This window comes from Mobula hypostoma, chromosome 6 (assembly GCF_963921235.1).
Source record: "Mobula hypostoma chromosome 6, sMobHyp1.1, whole genome shotgun sequence".
Taxonomy (NCBI): domain Eukaryota; kingdom Metazoa; phylum Chordata; class Chondrichthyes; order Myliobatiformes; family Myliobatidae; genus Mobula; species Mobula hypostoma.
The window spans coordinates 170,073,267-170,094,280 of NC_086102.1; the positions used below are offsets into that span (position 1 = coordinate 170,073,267).

A 21,014-nucleotide genomic window follows, 5' to 3' on the forward strand; every position below is an offset into this window, starting at 1 on the left:
GGCATTGGAGAGGGATAGGAACAGACAAGTTAGGAAAGCGTTTAGTTGGAGTAAGAGGAAATATGAAGCTATCAGGCAGGAACTTGGAAGGATCAATTGGGAACAGATGTTCTCAGGGAAATGTAGAAAAGAAACGTCGCAAATGTTCAGGGGATATTTGCGTGGAGTTCTGCATTGGTATGTTCCAATCAGACAGGAAAGGATGGTAGGGTACAGGAACCATGGTGTACTAAATCTAGTCAGGAAGAAAAGCTTACAAAAGGTTCAAAAACTAGGTATTGATAGAGATCTAGAAGATTATAAGGCTAGCAAGAAGGAGCTTAAGAATGAAAGTAGGAGAGCCAGAAGGGGCCATGAGAAGGCCTTGGCGAGCAGGATTAAGGAAAATCCCAAGGCATTCTACAAGTATGTGAAGAGCAAGAGGATAAGATGCAACAGAATAGAACCAATCAAGTGTGACAGTGGAAAAGTGTGTATGGAACTGGAGGAGATAGCAGAGGTACTTAATGATTACTTTGCTTCAGTATTCACTGTGGAAAAGGATCTTGGCAATTGTAGGGATGACTTACAGTGGACTGAAAAGCTTGAGCATGTAGATATTAAGGAAAAGGATGTGCTGGAGCTTTTGGAAAGCATCAAGTTGTATAAGTCACCGGGACCCAACGAGATGTACCCCAGGCTACTGTGGGAGGCAAGGGAGGAAATTGTCGAGCCTCTAGCGATGATCTTTGCATCATCAATGGGGACGGAGAGGTTCCGGAGGATTGGAGGGTTACGGATGTTGTTCCCCTATTTAAGAAAGGGAGTAGAGATATAACAGGGAATTATAGACCAGTGAGTCTTACTTCAGTGGTTGGTAAGTGATGGGAAAGATCCTGAGAGGCAGGATTTATGAACATTTAGAGGGGCTTATTATGATTAGAAATAGTCAGCATGGCTTTGTCAAAAGCAGGTCGTGCCTTACGAGCCTGATTGAATTTTTTGAAGATGTGACTAAACACATTGATGGAGGCAGAGCAGTAGATGTAGTCAATATGGATTTCAGCAAGGCATTTGATAAGGAACCCCATGGAAGACTTATTGAGAAAGTAAGGAGGCATGGGATCCAAGAGAACATAGTTTTGTGGATCCAGAATTAGCTTGCCCACAGAAGGCAAAGAGTAGTTGTGGATGGGTCATATTCTGCATGGATGTCAGTCACTAGTGGTGTGCCTCAGGGATTTGTTCTGGGACCCCTACTCTTCGTGATTTTTCTAAATGACCTTGATGAGGATGTGGAGGGATGGGTTAATAGATTTGCTGATGATACAAAGGTTGAGGGTGTTGTGGATAGTGTGGAGGGCTGTCAGAGGTTACAGAGGGATATTGATAGGATGCAAAACTGGCAGATAGAGTTCAACCCAGATAAGTATGAGGTGATTCATTTTGGTAGGTCAAATATGATGGCAGAATATAATATTAATGGTGAGACTCTTGGCAGTGTGGAGGATCAGAGGGATCATGGGGTCCGAGTCCTAGAACTCTTGTGGTTAAGAAAGCATACGGTGCAATGGTCTTCATCAATCGTGGGACTGAGTTTAGGAGCCGAGAGGTAATGTTGCAGCTATATAGGACCCTGGACAGACCCCATTTGGAGTACTGTGTTCACTACAGGAAGGATGTGGAATCCCTAGAAAGGGTGCAGAGAAGATTTACACGGATGTTGCCTGGATTGGGGAGCATGCCTTATGAGAATAGGTTGAGTGAACTCGGACTTTTCTCCTTGGAGCGACGGAGGATGAGAGGTGACCTGACAGAGGTATATAAGATGATGAGAGGCATTGATCGTGTGGATAGTCAGAGGCTTTTTCTCAGGGCTGAAATGGCTAGCATGAGAGGGCACAGTTTTAAGGTGCTTGGAAGTAGGTACAGAGGAGATGTCAGGGGTAAGTTTTTTAGCAGAGAGTGGTGAGTGTGTCGAATGGGCTGCTGACGACGGTGGTGGAGGTGGAAACAATAGGGTCTTTAAAGAGACTCCTGGATAGGTACATGGATCTTCGAAAAATAGAGGGCTATGGGTAACCCAAGTAATTTCTAAGGCAAGGACATGTTCGGCACAGCTTTGTGAGCCAAAGGCATGTTTTGTGCTGTAGGTTTTCAATGTTTCCTTGTTTCTATAATTCTTCGCCATATTTCACAATTTGTTACTCAATCCTCTGATTCACAGACTGTAATTGCCCAGAAAAAAAACTTAATTTACTTTGAGCTTAGTGTGGAACAGGTGGAGTTGCATATATGATAAATTCAGTTCTGGAAAAATCTACGCTCTGCACGTGTAAACTATGGTGCACAAATCATCACGACATTGCTTTAAGCTTTGATCCATCTTGAAGGGATTATGCCTCTAAATATCTGCTCTCCTTGACACACACAATGTCCTTCTGGCATGTTTATCACATTGACCAAGGCCAGGACATTTATCTGAATGATTGTCACAGTTGGCTCCTTTTTACCTGCTGCCCCAGCCTCCTCCATAGCAGTCAAAACATGTGTAACTGCCAGGAGCAGAGTGCCTTTTCTCTGGTTGCTATGCAACAATACCCAGAGATGCTCAAAACTGAGTGAATTCCCAGCAGGTCATATTTCAGCAATTGTTTCTGGTTGGGAAGCACCCTATTAACATTTTAAACATGAATTTGCCTATTCTATGGTCTTTGTGCTTGGAATGCAACTGGATGTTAGTGCTAAATACAGCCATGTTTGGGTGCATCAAAAATAGGGACAATAATTATTTCCAAATGGTGTGTTTAATTATATGGTTTAAAACATCGGAACTTAAATTGTTCTTTTCCAAATCAAAAAAAAAATGATCTAAAAACAAAATGTTAATTTATCTAATAAATGAATAAATGATTAAATTCAAATTCATTTTTCATAGATACTGTGGGAAGGACTTGTATTTATAAGCACCTTTCATGACCACAGGATTTTCTAAAGTGTTTTTCAGGCAAAACATTTCTTTTAAATGTAACTATTTTTGCAATAAAGGCATCATGGGAGCATGTTCAGGAACAGTAAACTTTCACAAGGCCCAATGGATTTTGTGGAGGGACGAATACCCTAAGGATACTAGGTCAATTTTAAGAATATAAAGACAAAAGAAAGAGGAGCAAGAGTGGGTCATTTGATCCCTTGAGCTTTCTCCTGGTCATTACCATGGCTATCTTCTACTTCAATGCTATTTTGCTATATTATAAAAGCCAAACAGCAGGAGCTGGTAGAGCAGTGCCAGGGACAGGGGTGGAGGGCACAATTCATGTCTATACAAGTGGGCTGAGAGGTTTTGCCAGCTGCCTGCTGTGCAGAACCTACTCTCTCTTTGGCATTATGGGACTGCAAAGAAAAGAGCCATCAGGACCATCACGGTGGCTGCTGAACGAACCTCCAGATGGCTATGGATCTCGAGGTGTGACCCATGGACCAATGCTGCTGGGACACAAGCCAGGGTCTGACCAACCCTGGCCGGGTCCCCTGATAAATCACTGTTTGTTATCAATGAACACAATGACTGAATGTTTACAGACACTTGGAATGGAGAATTCCAAAAATTAGTGAAGATATTTCTCCCACCCCGATTCTTTTTTAAATGACATGTCCCCTATTCTGAGACTGTGACCTTTGGTGTTGAACTCCTCCCCTAGGTGAAACATTCTCCTTATTTCCAGCCCATCAAGCCCTGTACGAAATTTACAAGTTTCAAAGAGGCCTTCTCTCACTTTTCTAAATTCTAGTGAATATCAGCTTAGACCACCTTTATTTTTTAAACAGTACTCCTTGCTATGATAGGGGCTTTAAATCTTTGGTGTCAAATTTTGGTTGTCATTACATTAGTGAAGTAATTTGGGATATTTTACAACAGAGAACAAATTATAAGCATACTGAGATGAGATTATCCATATATGAGACAATGAACTGAGAATTCAAATGCTTACCTGCTGAACATCTTGTTGGAATACACACAATTGAAGCCGTTGATGCAGTCGGACCTTACGGTGTTGCCAGATGCTCTCAAGCCTTCGCTGGTGATGCAACACTTCGTGTACAATGTCCAAGACCCGATGAACTGCTTTAGAGTAGTTTGCAGTTGCAGTGAGTGAGTCAGAATTTCCTGGGCTTAAGGGTCGTTGCAGTACATCAAGAAGAGCCTTGCCATCCTGACTCACCTGCACAAATATAATTACTTCAGCTGTATCGAAATGACATACCGTTACCAACACCTCACCATGATTTTAAAGTTGACTAGTTCCCTTCAGCAATTTTTTTGCTTTAAATATTTGTTTCCCAAAGATGCCACTTCAAAGTGAAGCAGTACTGTCTAAGTCAAAATGCTGTCTTCGAAATGGCTCCTTGATCCTGTGCTACCTCCCTGGAATGTATCCCCATTAATAAAACACGTTGATAATTTTGAACAACATCGATTTGGAAACATGATGTAAAAATGGATTCCTTAAGGATTATGTAGCACTAAAATTGCAAATACTAAATGACTTGAGTTAACAATTAGCACTTTAGTTACTTTGGGTTGGATATTGATAAAATTATGCTGCAGCATAAACAGATGTCAGTTCAGAAGCATTAAAGGACAAAGATAAAAGAATAAGTGATAACTCTGAAATTTAAAAATATTAAGAAACGTAAAATGAGAAACTAAAGCATAAGTAGAGGTTAAGTAGCAAAGAAAAGAATCCAATAATTGTGTTTTTTTTCTCGATCATGTTTTTACCTCTGCATATGCCTGTGTGATCTGCTCATAAAGAGTCTGATGGTGATGAATGGCAATCTCCAAATCTTGCATTTCAGATGGAAGGCCTCCTTCAGCACAGGTTTTGCACCAGATATCAACACTTGACAAATACTAGAAGAAATCATAAATATTCATTTTACCTGCTTTGAAAAATTTACAAAATGATAAAGTTAAGTGTATGATTAAGAAAATTTTCCCTAACAGTGGGTCACCATTTGGATTACTATATCTCAGTCGGTTCAATGGTCATTTTTAATCGGTGATTTGATACACACTTAAAAAGAATACAATTACTAAGCTCTGAGAAAAGGGCAAAGGAGTGGGTTTTATTGAAAACCTCTACTTTAAAGAAATCTGATAAATGGAAAAGGAAAGGAAGTTAGTTTCATGTAGTATATATAGGCTGAAGAATATTCCTGTGAATTTTCTTCAATGTAAAGAGAAATATAAGATCATTAGAGCATAAGCCAGCCATAGAGCAAAACTGGGCCATTCAGCTCACCGAGTCAGCTCCACTATTCATCAGGGTTGATTTATTCTCTCTCTCAACCTCATTCAATTGCTTTCTCCCTGTAACCTTTGATGCCCTGACTAATTAAGAACCTATTAACCTCCGCTTTAAATATACACAATAACATGGCCTCCACAGTTGTGTGAATGAATTCCACAGATTCACCACCTTTTGGCTAAAGAATTCCTCTTTATCTCTGTTCTAAGTGGATGTCCCTCTATTCTGGGGCTGTGCCCGCTGGTCCTAGACTCACTGACTACAGAAAACATCCTCGCGACATCCACTCTATCTTGGCCTTTCAATATTCAGATCCTGCCTCATTCTTCTAAACTTCAGTGGATATCGGGTCAAGAACTATCAAATACTCCTCATATGCTACCCTTTCATTCCCAGAATAATTCTTGTGAACCTTTCCTAGACCATCTCCAATGCCAGCACATCTTTTCTTAGATAAAGGGCCCAAAACAGCTTATAATATTCCAAGTCCGGTGTGACCAATGCCTTATAGAGTCTCAGCATTACATCCCTGCTTTTATATTCTAGTCCTCGCAAAACTAATGTTAACATTGCATTTTCCTTCCTTACTTCCGACTTAACCTGCAAGTTAACCTTTAGGGAATCCTGCATGAGTCCCTTTGCACCTCTGATTTACTCCCCGTTTAGAAAATAGTCTAAACCTTTATTCCATCTACCAAAGTGCATGGCGATACAATGCCCGACACTGTAGTCCATCTGCCCATTCTCCCAACCTGTCTAAGTCCTTCTGCAGACTCCCTGCTTCCTCAACACTACCTACCGCACCATCTACCTTTGTATTGTCCAGAAACATGGCCAAAAAGCCATCAATGCTGATATCCTATTTAAAAAATAAAATTTAAATTGCGTTCCTTATTCATGACATAACTTAAAAATCAGAGAGGCAGATGAATATGAATTTGGACAAACTCTGCCATTTCGTAGACTAAGACACCCAAAGGATTTATCTTCACAGATCTCATTAGTATCTCGAGAAACAAAAGTCCTGGCTTAACACAATATCTTGCAAAGGACATTTTAAGAGTAAAAAGAATAATCAGAGCCCACTTTCATTTCCTTTGTTTGGATTCCATCTGCCGCCTGCTTTCATTGGTCCACTTTAGTTTGTGTAGGCCTAAATCAGCCTCACAATGAAATAACACAAAGAAGAGCAGCTGTGTCAAGTTCTGTTAAGGATGGTTCAAGGACAAAGACGAGCAAGTCAGGGACATACTGAAAACTGTAGATTACCTTGATTGGAAAGAAAGCGGATGTCAGCCAGAAGTAAATTCTAAAAACTGGTTCAAAAAATTTTAAGCGCACGTTTGAATGCCAGGTTATCATTTACAATAAGGGAAACATTTGTAGGTGAAAGAATACTTAATACAGCTTACAAAAATATTATTGTTCTTTTTGGTGCTTTGTGGTGCATCGGGCAGCCACCTTGCTCTTTTTTAGCATAATTTTGTCTGTTTTTTTATGAGGCCGAGTTCCTAGCTCGATGCTCAACCTGACATGTATGGAAAGCTTGGAAGGAGCCGGTCAGACTCGAACCTGGGACCACTCACCTCAAAGTCTGGTGCGGAAGCCACCACACCACCTGCTGGCCGATTTACAAAAACGTGATGGCACCTTTTTGCAAAGAACTTCTACAAAATAATGAGGTAATTTCCCACTCTTTACAAGGACTCCAAAATAATTATGTTTTCTTACCAAAGGACCAGGACCACTGCAAAACAGTTACTGAGTGCTTGGAGGTTAAGTTGAAGGTAACAATGAATTACTTTATTAAAGAGTTTTGAATGTCTTTCATAGCAGCTTTGTTAGAGAAATTATCCACTGATCTGCATAAAATGAAATTGGGACTGGTGACTAAAATCATGGTCAAAGAGTTCTAAAGACAGAAGTGAGAAGTATAAAGATGCAGAGAGAGTTTTTGGAGAGAATTTCAGAGATTAGACCTAGAAGGTCAAATGTACTGCTGCCTATAATAAAATTATTCAATTCGGTGGTAGATGAGACAAATTTGGAGAGGCATGAAGATCTCAGTATACCTTGTTTATTTTCACCAAGAACAAGCAAAATATTTAGATTCTTCTTTTTACAGGAGAAAACAAGTGGGAAGTATTGGGACATGCTGAAGAGATTGTGATCATTTGAGCTACTAGACACTTGGCAAGGGCCAATAAAAAGAAGTAAGGTTTAAGATGAGCAGCCAATGTGGGAGCAGACATTGTTAGAGTGGGCAAGTATGAGAGTGGCCTAAGGAGCTGAGGCTTCGACTCAAGAGACATCAGCAAGGAGAGGAGGGGGCTAAGATTTATGGTAGGAGCCTTTCTTTCCTATTGCACAGTTAAAGTAGTGGGAATGGCAATCAGACAATCAGTGAAGTGCTCTTTTTGCAAGATGTGGGAAGACAGGGAGACCTCCAGTATCCCTGACATTTACAACTGCAACAAGCACATCCAGCTGCAGCTTCTAACAGACTGTGTTAGGAAACTGCAGCTGCATCTAGATGAACTCTGGATCATACAGTAGGCTGAGGGGTTGACTGACATGAGATACAGGGAGGTAGCTACATTAAAATTGCAGGACACAGTTAACTGGGTGATTGTCAGGAGAAGTAAAGGGAATTAGCAGCCAGTCCCTGTGGCTGTTCCCCTCAATAAATAGAACATTGTATGATACTGTTAGGGGGTGGAGCGGATGACAGCAGAGAAAAACAACAACAATCAGGTCTATGGCACTGAGTCTGATTCTGTGGTGCAGAAGGAAAGGGGGGAGAAGTGAGCAGTAGTGATAGAGGATTCATTACTTAGGAGATTAGTCGGGTAGTTCTGTGGACGGAAACAAAATTACCAGATGGTATGTTGCCTCCCAGGCATTAGGGTCAAGGACATGTCAGACCATAACATGGGTGGGCAAGCAGCCAGACATCATGGACCACATTGGTACCAACAACATGAGATCATCACCCTCCATGACAATTTCTAAGATACTCAAACCACCCCATCTGGCACCAACAATCATTCCATGGTCAAAGTCACCTAGATCACACTTCTTCCCCATTCTGATGCTTGGTCTAAACAACAACTGAACCTCTTGACTATGTCTGCATGCTATTATGCACTGAGTTGCTGGTCACATGATTGGCTGATATTTGCATTAACAAGCAGGCATACAGGCGTACCTAATAAAGTGGCCACTGAGTCCTATATTATTCCCACATTTTCACAAACCTCCCTCAGTTGCACATTAGATATGCTACCAACTAAAGATTCAAAGTACATTTATTATCTCCACGTTCTTCTTCTTCTTTGGTTGTTCATCGAAATCCGATGATGATTAAGAACACCTTTCTACCAAGTCTTACAGAAACACCTGTTAGCATTATCGAAAGACTAATGACCCTCCGTATCCCCCGGCAAAGAAACCTCATGCCACACTTCTCAGTGCCTAAGCACCAACTTTGCCATCTGAGAATGAGGCCAAGGAAGGCTTTATCAGACATTGGATGAAGCTCTTTGCCAGATCCCTAAGAATAATAAGATCCTTTTGCTTGGGGACTTCAACGCTAGGGTGGGACAGAACAACAGGATATGGAGTAGAATGCTATTATCAACATTCTTCTTCTTCAGTTGTCCATCGAAATCCGATGATTCAAAGTACATTTATTATTAACATTATGTATGCAGTATACCACCCTGAGATTCATCTTTCTGTATTAACCTCCAAATGCCCCATTAACTTTCATTTCAATGTTGTGATTAAATGATGTATGTAACATGTTCACCACTTAAAACATTCCGAACTGCGAGGCAACTGGCTAATTAGAACTTGACAATGATAAAGAGACATGCAAAATTACAACTCTTTATTCCGTGGTAATTCTTGGGGGGATGGTTGTATTCTTTTTTTACATGTCCATGTGCTTAAAAATACTTTCCTTTTCAAATAGAAAATGGAAAAGGGAAAAAATACCTTGCTCTTTTAATAAATTGAAACAATTTTCCAGTTCAGTTAGAACATAGAACAGGACACCACAGGCCCATGGTGTTGTAATTAAGCTAATAATTAAATGCCTAACTAAATAATCCCTTCTGCTTCACTCGCAATGCCTATGTCACTCCTCTGTGCACCCATGTGCTTATCTGACAGCTCCTTGAAAGTCTCTGTCATATTTGCATACAGCACCACCTTGGCAGCAGATTCTAGGCCCCACGACTCTCTGTGCGTCCATCATTAAGGACTTCCATCACCCAGGACTTGCCTTATTCTCATTGCTACCATTGGGAAGGAGATACAAAAACCTGAAGGCACAATGATTCAGGAATAGCTTCCTCCCTTTAGCCACTCGACATTGAACCCATGAACACTGCCTCACTCCCTTTTATTTCTATTTTTGCACTACTTATTTAATTAAACTATTTAATATAAATATATATTTACTGCAATTCACAGCATTGCATTGTACTGCTGTGCAAAGTTAACAAATTTCATGAACTAATTTAATTTCGGTGAAATTAAACCTGATTCGGATTCTATGTAAAACACCTGTCCTGACATCTCATTTGAACTTACCCACTCTTACCTTAAATGGACTCGCTCTGAGATTGGACATTTCAGCCCTAGGAAAAACATAGCAGCTGTCTGCTCTGTGTATGTCTCTCATACACTTATAAACCTCTATCACACTCTCCGCCACCTCCATTACTCCAGAGAAGACAACCCAAGTTTGGCTAAGTCTCCTTGCAGCACATGCCTTCTAATCCAGGCAGCACCCTGGTAAACAACTTGTGCATCTTTTCCAAAGACTCTACCTCCTTCCCATAAATGGGCCACCAGATGGAAATGCAATGCTCCAGATGCTGCCTAACTAGAGTTTTATAAAGCTGCGAAATAACCTCCTGACTTTCAAACTCACTTCCTCAATTAATAAAGTCAAGCATGCCATATAGCTTTTTTTTTTAATCACCCTATGAACCTTTCCACCACTTCAGGAAGCAATGGACTTGGACCCCAAATCATTCTGTCCATCAACACTGAAGGGTTCTGCGACTAACAGTGTACTGTCACTTTGCATTTGATCTCCCAAAGAGCAACACCTCATAATTGACTGGATTAGATTCCATCTGCCATTCCTCTGCCCATATCTGCAATTGATCTATATTCCACAGTATCCTCTGGCAATTTGCTGCACTGTTCACAACACCACCAATCTTTGCATCGTCTGTGAACTTGCTGAACCACCCATCTATTTTTTCATCCAGGTAAACGGATTATATATCGCAAACATCAGAGGTCCCAGTATGGATTCCTGTGGAAGACCATTTGTCACGGACATCCAGCCAATTATTCAATAAGAGATCATGAAGTGCAGTGCATTACTCGGAAAGATGTTATTTGTTACAATTCTGTAAAACAAGTTTCTCACTTTCAAAATCACTTTCTAGAGTATTTGCCGCAGGTAAGAAGCACACCATTAAATCCAAAAACAGAATTAGGGATAGGTTAACATAAAAGTGAAATAAAGTGCCAGTGACAAATTAACCCTGGTCTGTAAGACAGGATGAAATAACAGAGATCATTTCAGAGGATACTTTGTTGAAATAAATATTCAGCACCAGTTCTGCAATGTTTAAGGAAAATGTCTTTTTCTCCTGAAACTCACCTGTTCAGCTTTCTGGTGAAATACAGCAGACATTGCCAAGATTGTGCTACGCTCATCCAGAGCAGCTGCAAAACTCTTCCATTCTTGATCAAGTTGAGCAGATATCTGCTTGATCTGCTGAGATGCATAATGGCCAGCCTCAGAAAGCCTGGATGCAACAGACATGATTCTATTGATGTTGACATACGCATTCTGGAAAAGAGAGAAAATTGTCAGTCGCAAAACAACCAAATGCATGCTGTCGTCAGCTTCACTCATCAAGAATGAAACAACATCAGCAAACTAACATTTGTAAAAATGCTCAGGTTCACACAGTAATTTTCTCTTCTCTATAAGTAAAATGGTAATCCCAAAAGAATACTTCTCCTATACCTATGTTGTAGAAAAGTGATTTTTTAAATAAGAGATCAACAGTTCCTCAAATTAAATAATTAGAAAGAACTAAAAATATTTTAAATACTTTTGCTTTCCTCTTTAGAGCAAAGCAATAAGTTTAAGAGCCAATTATTCTTTTAAAACATTATAACTTATGGCATTAGAACTTAAACAAAAACATTTTATTGGCTTATTTAAACAAAAATGTCTAACTGGGTTTAACTGACATCCCTTTTACATGCAGTGCACATTTTATTCTGTGTTAACAAATCAGCAATTGTCATGTTATCATCGGAACCTCATTTCTTGAACATGCTCTATAACTGCCCAAAATAGTAAATGCTAATGATAAAATCAAATGGAAATATAACAGTACTGTGCAAAATTGTTAGGCGCAAATGTAGAGCTCGGGTGTCTACAACTTTTGCATGGTACTGTAGTTATTTTATGCATTGCACTGCACTGCTGCTGCACAAAAAAATCATGGCACACTGTATGTGAGTAATGATAAACCTGATTCTGATATGGGTTTCTATTGTGGACTGAGAGTGGGAAGGGGCGGGGAGATGAGATTCACGGTTGGGAGAAAGGAAGCACCTGAAAGACATTCAGTAATGATCAGTAAGTCAATTGTTTGGAATCAAATGACCTTGCCCAGTGTCCCAAGGCTGGGTGTGTTTGAACACACACTACCGCCCCCTCCCGCTCCATTGTTGGCATTTCTTCTCTGCCACCTACCCCACTCCTATCCCACGGCACTCCACTCTTGTCATTCCCAACATCCTTTGCTCCCTCACTCTCTGCTCCATGTTTATAAATACAGTACTGAGCAAGAGTGTTAGGCACCCGAGCTGTATATGCCCAGGACTTTTGCACAGTGTTATATTGTTTTACAAATTACTAATTAAAATTGAGCTTTAATAAAATACAGTTTTTCTTCCAAACTAAATATTTAGTTTGAAGCAACACACACAAAATGCTGGAAGAACTCAGCAGGTCAGGCAGCATCTATGGAAAAGAATAAACAGTCAACATTTCAAGCTGAGAACCTTCTTCAGGACTGAGATGGAAAGGGAAAGATGCCAGAATAAAGTCATCAGGTCAAGTCAAGTTTATTGTCATTTAACTATATATATGTATATAACATATTTAACCAGAAAATGTATATAAAAACGAGACATTTCTTTGAACCAGAGAGTAAAAATTGTGTTTGAACTTAATTTTTCTTCAACAGTTTTGGCATAAAAGAGGTTATGGACGTGAAAGCACAGAGGAACATCTGGAGGAATTTCTGAAACGCCCATTCACTGCTGTCGTTACTGTGTGGTTGGGAATCTTTCGAGGGTAGGCCTCAAAATCCCCGGCCTTGCCTGCTTTTGGTGACCGAGAAGGAGAACGAATCGTTCAAACAGAGATGGCGCTCAGTACTTGGTGTCGGAGAGCTGATCAGAGCTCGAAGTTTTCGGATGACTCAGAGCCAGATTGTGGTCGGCATGGCAGGGAGAGTTTTTTCTTCCTTCTCCCGTCTGCGTGAGATGTGGGACATTTGAGAAACTTTGAACTTTTACTGTGCTCACGGACTTCTTCATCAAGTTATGGTATTGTTACACTGTTTGTAACTATATGTTATAATTATGTGGCTTTGTCAGTTTTTTCAGTCTTGGTTTGTCCTATGTTTTGTGATATCACACTGGAGGAAATAATGTATCATTTCTTAATGCATGCATTACTAAATGACAATAAAAGAGGACTACGTGTCTTCATAATCATATCATCATATTAATATTTCTGGAATATTATTGCCAAGTTGGCTACATATAAAAGCTAATTGAAATATTTCAATACAACATTAATATTCTGTTATTCGATCACAAACTGATTCTAACAATTATCTAAAAATCAAATCATTTTCTATAGCTTCTGTTAAGAACTCACCATTGAGTTCATAGCAAAATGGTTATGCTGAGTCTGTAGATCCACGGTGTGCTGGTAACTCACTCCAATCTCTGTGTGACTCTGGAGGAATAATTGCTTGTTGTGGCTAATCCAGTCAAACATCTAAATACAAGAGAATTGGTTAGAGCAGGATTTGTGATGAAATTTTGTTTCAACATCTTTACAACCAGCCACTACATAACCAGAATGTAACTAAAGGTAAATATCAGGCAAGGTATCTACTTTCTGTAGGGAAGGCAAATGGAGGAAGATAAGAAAAGCTTATGGAATAATGCAGAAATACAAAATGGACAATATCGACTACCACGTACTCTCAGATAACTCATCGTACTTGCACAGTTGGTTGCCCTTTGCCTACTGGTTGAATGCCCAAGTTGGTGTGGTCTTTCAAATGGTTATTATTCTATTATGGATTTATTGAGTATGTTCGCAAGAAAATGGATCTCAGGGTTGTATGTGGTGACATATATGTACTTTGATAATAAATTTACTTTGAACTTTGATTTTCATGACAAACTGTATTTATTTTATCTTTTATGTTTTACTTAGAGATACAGAGTGGCCCAATGAACCGCGTTGCCCAGCAAACCAACTCTAGCCTAATCACAGGACAACTTAGAATGACCAATTAACCTACAAACTGATCTGTCTTTGTACTGTGAGAGGAAACAAGAGCTCCCAGAGTAAACCCACACGGTCAAGGGGAGAATGTACAAACTCCTTACAGCTGGCGCTGGAATTGAACTCTGAACTCTGACGCCCCAAGCTGTAATAGCATTGTGCTTACCACTATGCTACCGTGATAGCGTGGTGTCCCACGGTATCATATCAATATGAGAAATTGCTGTATTTACTTGCATTCGGACAGTTGTTTAAAAAGAGTTATGTTATTTTTCTCTTGACTCAATCTGTTACTGAGGGAAAGGGAATATAATTATAAATACTATTTCAAAGACTTTAGAACTAAACCATGAATGTACCACATTTGGCCCAACTCAATAAGAAAAAAAACTAGCAGCTAAAACAAATGAGAGAACATTTGCAGATGCTGGAAATCCAACACACAAAATGCTGGAGGAACTCAGAAGGCCAGGCAGCATCTATGGAAAAGAGTAAACAGTTGATGTTTTGGGCTGAGACCCTTCATCAGGACTGGAAATGAAGGGATGAAGGGGGCAGATGGGGGTATGTTGTGAGGTAAGATAAGAATGTGAGATGAGGGGGTACAATGAATGACTCCCCTCCCCCCACCTTATTCTAGCTTCTGCCCCCTTCTTTCCAGTCCTGATGAAGGTCTCGGCCCAAACTGTTAACTATTTATTATCCTCCACAGATGCTGCCTGACACTGCTCCAGAATTTTTTTTTTGTGTTGCGAGAAACCATGACATCCTGTTTCTAGCAAACAGTCACACACAAACACTTTTCCAAAGGGCAGTCATGAAAAAATAGATTTTGTAGATACTGGAAATCCAGAGTGACACACACAAAATGCTGGAGGATACTCTGGAGATGAGGGAGCATCCATGAAAGGAAAAAACTGTTAAGATTTTGGCCGGAGATCCTTCTTCAGGTCTGGAGAGCAAGGGGGAAGAAGCCAGAATAAGAAGGTGGGGAAGGGTGGGGGGGGGGCAGGAGAAAGAGTACAAACTAGAAGGTGATAGGTGAAGCCCAGTGGGTGGGGGGGGGGTAGGATGAAGTGAGAAACTGGGAAGTGAAAGGTGGTAAAGGGAAAGGGCATAAGAATAATGAACCTGATAGGAGAATGGGCAATGGGAGAAAGGGAAGGAGGAGGGCACAAAGGAGCAGTGATAGGCAGGAGAGGAGAAGACGAGAGGTGAGAAGAGAGCTGGAGTGGAGAGTGAAAGAAGGTGGAAGGGAAGGGGAGAAAAATTAGCAGAAGTAGGAGAAACTGGTGTTCCTGCCATCTTGCATAAAATGTATTAATAAAAAGGAATTTAATGCAACTTCAGGCATATTGGTTCATTAATCTGCAGAGGTGTTTGTATTTGTAGTTTGATGTGCAATTTATGAACTGATGTACTCACTTTCATTAATGACATAACACATTGGGAACTTCCACCTGCAACATTTGCAGAGTGCCACAAAGATCTCGAAATAACCTATCAATATACTCTCTGCATACATACATCTATTGATGCTTCTGGACACATCTTCAGTGATGTTCCTGGAATCATCGGGTGCTTCGGGTCGTTCAACATCCTCCAGGTGACCCAGCCGGGGCTGATCAGACCCCAGCTTGCGTCCAGATGGCTAGCTACTTATGACTCCATGGCTCCCCTCTTTTGAGCCACAGCCATCTTGAGGCCCTCTCTGCCGCATCGGTGGTACTGCGGATGGCTCTCCTCTTCCTCTCTCCCTCAATGCCCAAAATGCTGAAGCCTCTAACTAAAGAACGGGCTATGAATCCCCTACAACCAACCTCCACTGGGAGACACCTCGCTCTCCATCCAGCCTGCTGACAGTTGCTGACCAGTCCTGCGTACTTGGAGAGCTTCCTTTCAAAGGCCTCCTCCAAGCTATCTTCCCATGGGACTGTCAGCTCCAGCAGCACCACTTGCTTAGTAGACTCAGACACTAGGACAATGTCTGGTCGCAGGGTGATGGCTGCAATATGGTTGGGGAACCAGCTGCCCTTCGAGGTCCACCGACAGCTGCCAGTCCCTTGCAGAGGTCAGAATGCCTGCAGATGTTCTTTTGGCACGTATTGGCTGCTCCCCAGCTCTGACAAAGGCAATGGTCTGCTTGGAGGGTCGGGACCTCTTCGCTCACTCAACTCCTGCGCTGATGGCTTCAGTGATGGTCTTCAGGACCTGATCATGCCTCCACCTGTACCGTCCCTCACCAAGTGCCCTTGCACAGCCGCTGAGGATGTGCTCCAGGGTTCCTCACTTGGAGCACAGTGGGCATGCAGATGACTCTGCCTTGCCCCATGTGTGCAGGTTTGATGGGCTTGGAAGCAAATCGTACACTGCCTGGATGAGAAATTGGATGCGGTGTGGTTCAGCTTTCCAAAGATCAGCCCAGGTCACTTTCCTCTCAACCGCATTCTCCCATCTTGTCCAAGCTCCCTGTTGCTTCATTCCCACCGCCTTGCAGGCTCTCATCTCCTCCACTACTGCTCTCACTTCCTCCTGAACTAGACAACCCCTTTCCTTCCCTCTGGTGTCCATTTGGGGAGTTGGAAAGGATCCTAGCCCAGCTCGGCCTCGTGTGACCACTCCCACCAGCCTCCTGTGACGCAGCCTCGCCGCTGCCTCCTGAACAGCTTCCTCTGCCCTCCACTTCCTGCCAGTACTTATTTGGATCCCTGCTCTAGCCACCTTCGGGTCACTTGAGTCCCTATACTGTAGCACTTCTCTGGCTCTTGTTACCTTGAATTCTTCCTCCAAGGATTTGAAGGGCAGTTGCAGTTTGTTGTGGTGTCCATAGAGTGCGATGCTGCTCAGGCTCTTTGGCAGCCTCAGCCATCTCCTGAGGTGGTTGCTAACCCTCCTCTCTAAGGTTTCAACTGTCAAGATCGGAACTGCATAGATGAGGAGTGGCCACAGGATTCTGGGAAGAATGCCATGCTGATACACCCAGGCTTTAAACTTCCCAGGTAGGCCAGACTTGTCCACAGATTTCAGCCAGCCATCCAACTTAGTGCAGGTTGCCTGAATGGATGTTGTGTCCCTTAAATAGCTGTCAAAAACTTTGCCTAAGCTCTTGACTGGCTTTTCTGTGATGGTTGGAATGGCTGTGCCTGCGATGCTGAACCGGAACTTGTTCTCCACCTTCCCTTTCCTCAGCACCATCGATCTTGATTTGGCAGGTTTGAAATGCATCCAGGTCCACTCCACCAGCTTTTTGAGCCCTTGCAGAATCCACCGGCAGCCTGGGACTGATTCTGTGGTGACTGTGAGGTCATCCATGAATGCCCTGATAGGTGGTTCTGATCACTATCTGAATTTTAAACAGAAATTAGCCCCAATGTATAAGTTAGTAGCCTAAATATTTTATTACAATGACCAAATAAGCATGAGAATAGATAATGATCAGAAATACAATGGATCTCTGGACTGTACTGGTCAGCCAATTTCATTTCCTGAATATTCAGTGCATTGGCTGGTTCGAAATGACATTGTAATGACATCATTGTTATTGCATAATTTATAGTTCACTGGTGTCAGCTGTCATACTCAAAATAAATAAAGTATTTCTGATTTAAGAGCAAAGCTTGTTGTTTACATTGATTCAGAGAAAAGTTACTTTCCAATTAATTTACTGAAAATCATAGAAACCCATTTGGATCTTTGGCTCCTTGGTAATACACAGTACTTTTGCTGAACACTATTAACCTCTTTTTTGTGGTCATCTCTGTTGTGCCCCTATTATACTTATTAAAACGAAACATATTTAACTTTAAGGATTCAACTGTATCTTGTTTATTTAGGGCATTTGCTAATTTTTCATAAGACCATTAGACATAGGAACAGAATTAAGCTAGTCAGTGCATTGAGTATGACCCACCATACCATCATGGCTGGTCGATTATCCATCTCAATCCCATTCTTCTCCCTTCTCCCTATAACCCTTGACATCCTGACTAATCAATAACCTATCAAACTCCACTTTAAATATACCCAATGTCTTTGCCTCTACAGCCATCTGTGGCAATGAATTCCACAGATTCACTATCCTCTGGTTAAAGAATTTCCTTCTCATCTCTGTTCTAAATGGACACCTCTACATTCTGAGGCTGTCCCCTCTGGTCATAAACTCCCCCACTATAGGAAACATACTCACCAAATCCACTCTATCTAGGCCTTTTAATATTTGATGTTTCAATGAGATCCACTTTCATTCTCCTAAACTCCAATGAGTACAGGCCCAGAGGCATCATACGTTCCTCATACATTAACTCTTTCATTCCAATGCCAGCACATCCTTTCTTAGATAAGGGGCTCAAAGTTGCTTATAATACTTCCAAGTATAATCTACCCAGTGCCCTATAAAGCCTCAGCAATACATACCTGCTCTTATATTCTAGTCTTCTTGAAATGAATGCTAACATTGCCACTTACTACTGACTCAACCTCTGAGTTAACCTGTAGGGAATCCTGAACAAGGACTCCCAGTTCCTTTTACACCTCTGAATTTTAAATTTTCTCCCTATTTAGAAATTAGTCTATACCTTTTTTCCTTCTTCCAAAGTGCATGACTATACACTTCCATCTGTCACTTCCTTGCTCATTTTCCCAATCCTTTTCGGCTTCCTCAACACTACTTGCCCCTTCACCTATCTTCGAATCATCCACAAGCTGGCCACAAAAGCATCAATTCTGTCATTCAAATCATTGACATATAACATGAAAAGAAGCAGTCCCAATTCCAACCCATTGTGTAACACCACTACTCACTGGCAGCCAAGCAGAATTATTCCCACACTTTGCCTCCTGCCAGTCACTCAACCTTTTATTAATGCTGGTATCTTTCCTGTAATAGCATGCGTCTTATTCTGTTAAGCAGCCTCATGGGTGACATTTTGTCAAAGGTCATCTGAAAATGCAAGTAAACAATATTCACTGAATCTTCTTTGCCTATCCTGTCTGTTATTTCCTCAAAGAATTCCAACAGATTTGCCAGGCAAGATTTCTCCTTAAGGAAACTATGCTGATTTCAGCCTATTTTATCATATGCTTCCAAGTACCGCAAAACCACATCCTTAATAATCGACTCCTCCATCTTCCTAGTCACTGAGGTCAGGCTAACTGGTTCTTTCTTATGCCTCCTTCCCTTCTTAAATACTGGGTGATATTTGCAATTTTCAAGTCCTCTGGAACTATTCCAGAATCTAGAGCTTCTTGAAAGATCATTAGTAATGCCACCATGATCACTTTAGTTCCCTCTTTCAGAAACCTGGGGTGTAGTCCATCTGGTCCAGGTTACTTATCTTCAGACCTTTCAGCTTCAAAAGCATCTTCTCCTTATAAACACTCACTTCTGCCTCCTGACACTCTCAAATTTTTGGTAAACTGCTAGGTCTTCCATTGTGCAGGCTAATACAAAATACTGATTAAAATCATCTGCTGTGTCCTTGTTCCCCATTACTACCTCCCCAAAGTCATTTTCCAGCAGTCCAGTATCTTTTCTCATCTCTCTTTTATCTTTATATATTTGAAAAACCTTTTGATACAATCTTTTATATTATTGGTTAGCTTATATTTATACTTCATCTTTTCTCTCCTCATAGCTTTTTTAGTTGCCTTCTGTTGGTTTTTAAATGCTTCCCACTAATTTATGCAATATTATATGCCTTCTCTTTTGCTTTTATGCTGTCTTTGACTTCTCTTGTCAGCCACAGTTGCCTCAACCTCCCTTTAGAATACTTCTTCATCTTTGGGATCTATCTATCCTGACTTCATTTTTTAACCAACAGAGCCACCCTACTCCCTCTGTGTACCTGCCTGTCTTTGAGAGAATGAATATTCTTCAAATATAACACCTTCAGTCGTGTATTCATCACCCTTTTTGATTCTGACCCCATGTTACATTTCAACTCATCAAATTGACAGCAATTTTGCCCAATCATCTGCATGTCCCTCACAGTCTCACTACACAGTGCATCTACTTGTATACCAACTGACCCATCCTCAGCCCTTTAACTCCACTTTTCACCCTCTGCCAGATTAGTTTAAATCCTCCCCAACATCTCTAGCAAACATGCCTGCAAGGATATTGATGTCCCTGGGTCTTATTTCTGAAAAGGAACTATAACAGCAATTTGGAGAAACCATAATCACACAGTACTGAGCCACAAGATACTTCACCTGTCTCTATCAACTACAATTGATATTATATACAGCATGCAACACTATTAGTATAACTCTAAACTTAAATAATGGCCAATTTTTTGATTAGCTGAGGACATTCATAAAAGTAATTGGAATGAAAATCCAAGTTACAATCGTGGCTATCTATTATTGCCCATTTACAAAACTGCATTGACAAGACAATCTGGTTCACTCCAAATTTACACAATGGCTCTATCAGATTCCCACTATCTTCCCAGGCTTGGACAGATGTCTCATCTAAGGGTCCCATGATACACATATATATCCTTTTCATACTTTTGTTACTCACTCCTGGGACCTGCCTTTCCTAATTGAGAAAGAATATGCTATGTTACTGAAGAAATACGATAAACTAGACCTTGGGCTCAGCTACTGGCCAATTTCTGGTTTGAGTTTGATTCACAACATGGTATCTACAGAATTTGTATTCTAAATAAATCTGGAATTAATATATAAAACAAAACTACACTCAATAACTGTAGCCATGAAATATCATAATAGGTCACTAATGTTCTTTAGGGAAAGGAATTTGCTACTTTATTTTCTCTGGTCTCTATGTTATATGATCTCAACCATCTGGTGATCTTTTAACACTCTCCTCATTTCAGGGGCAAGTAAGAATTGACAATAATTGTTGTATTACAAAAGAGAGCACTTGTGATGACAGTAAATTAAACTGCAACAATTATACATAAAGATAGTAATTTAAAAGGTCATTTTCTTTCAAATTCTGTAATATATGGCTTTATGTTCATTTGCGCAATCATTGAAAAATACCCATAGAACTATCTAACCTAGCTTCCCTTTGTGCAGGGGTTCCCAACCTGGGGTCCATGAACCCCTTGTTT

General features: G+C 40.9%; 1 protein-coding gene across 4 annotated transcripts in view; it reads right to left on the reverse strand.

The window, feature by feature from the left end:
* kalrna (kalirin RhoGEF kinase a) overlaps positions 1-21,014 on the reverse strand; it is a 747,932-nt gene that overhangs the window by 406,183 nt on the left and 320,735 nt on the right. For all 4 annotated transcript variants that reach the window (XM_063052247.1, XM_063052242.1, XM_063052243.1 and 1 more), the window contains exons 6-9: positions 13,291-13,413; positions 10,981-11,172; positions 4,763-4,894; positions 3,972-4,202 (exon numbers count right to left, since the gene is read on the reverse strand). In XM_063052247.1, the coding sequence (XP_062908317.1) occupies positions 3,972-4,202; positions 4,763-4,894; positions 10,981-11,172; positions 13,291-13,413 (678 nt within the window). The remainder of the gene's footprint in view (positions 1-3,971; positions 4,203-4,762; positions 4,895-10,980; positions 11,173-13,290; positions 13,414-21,014) is intronic.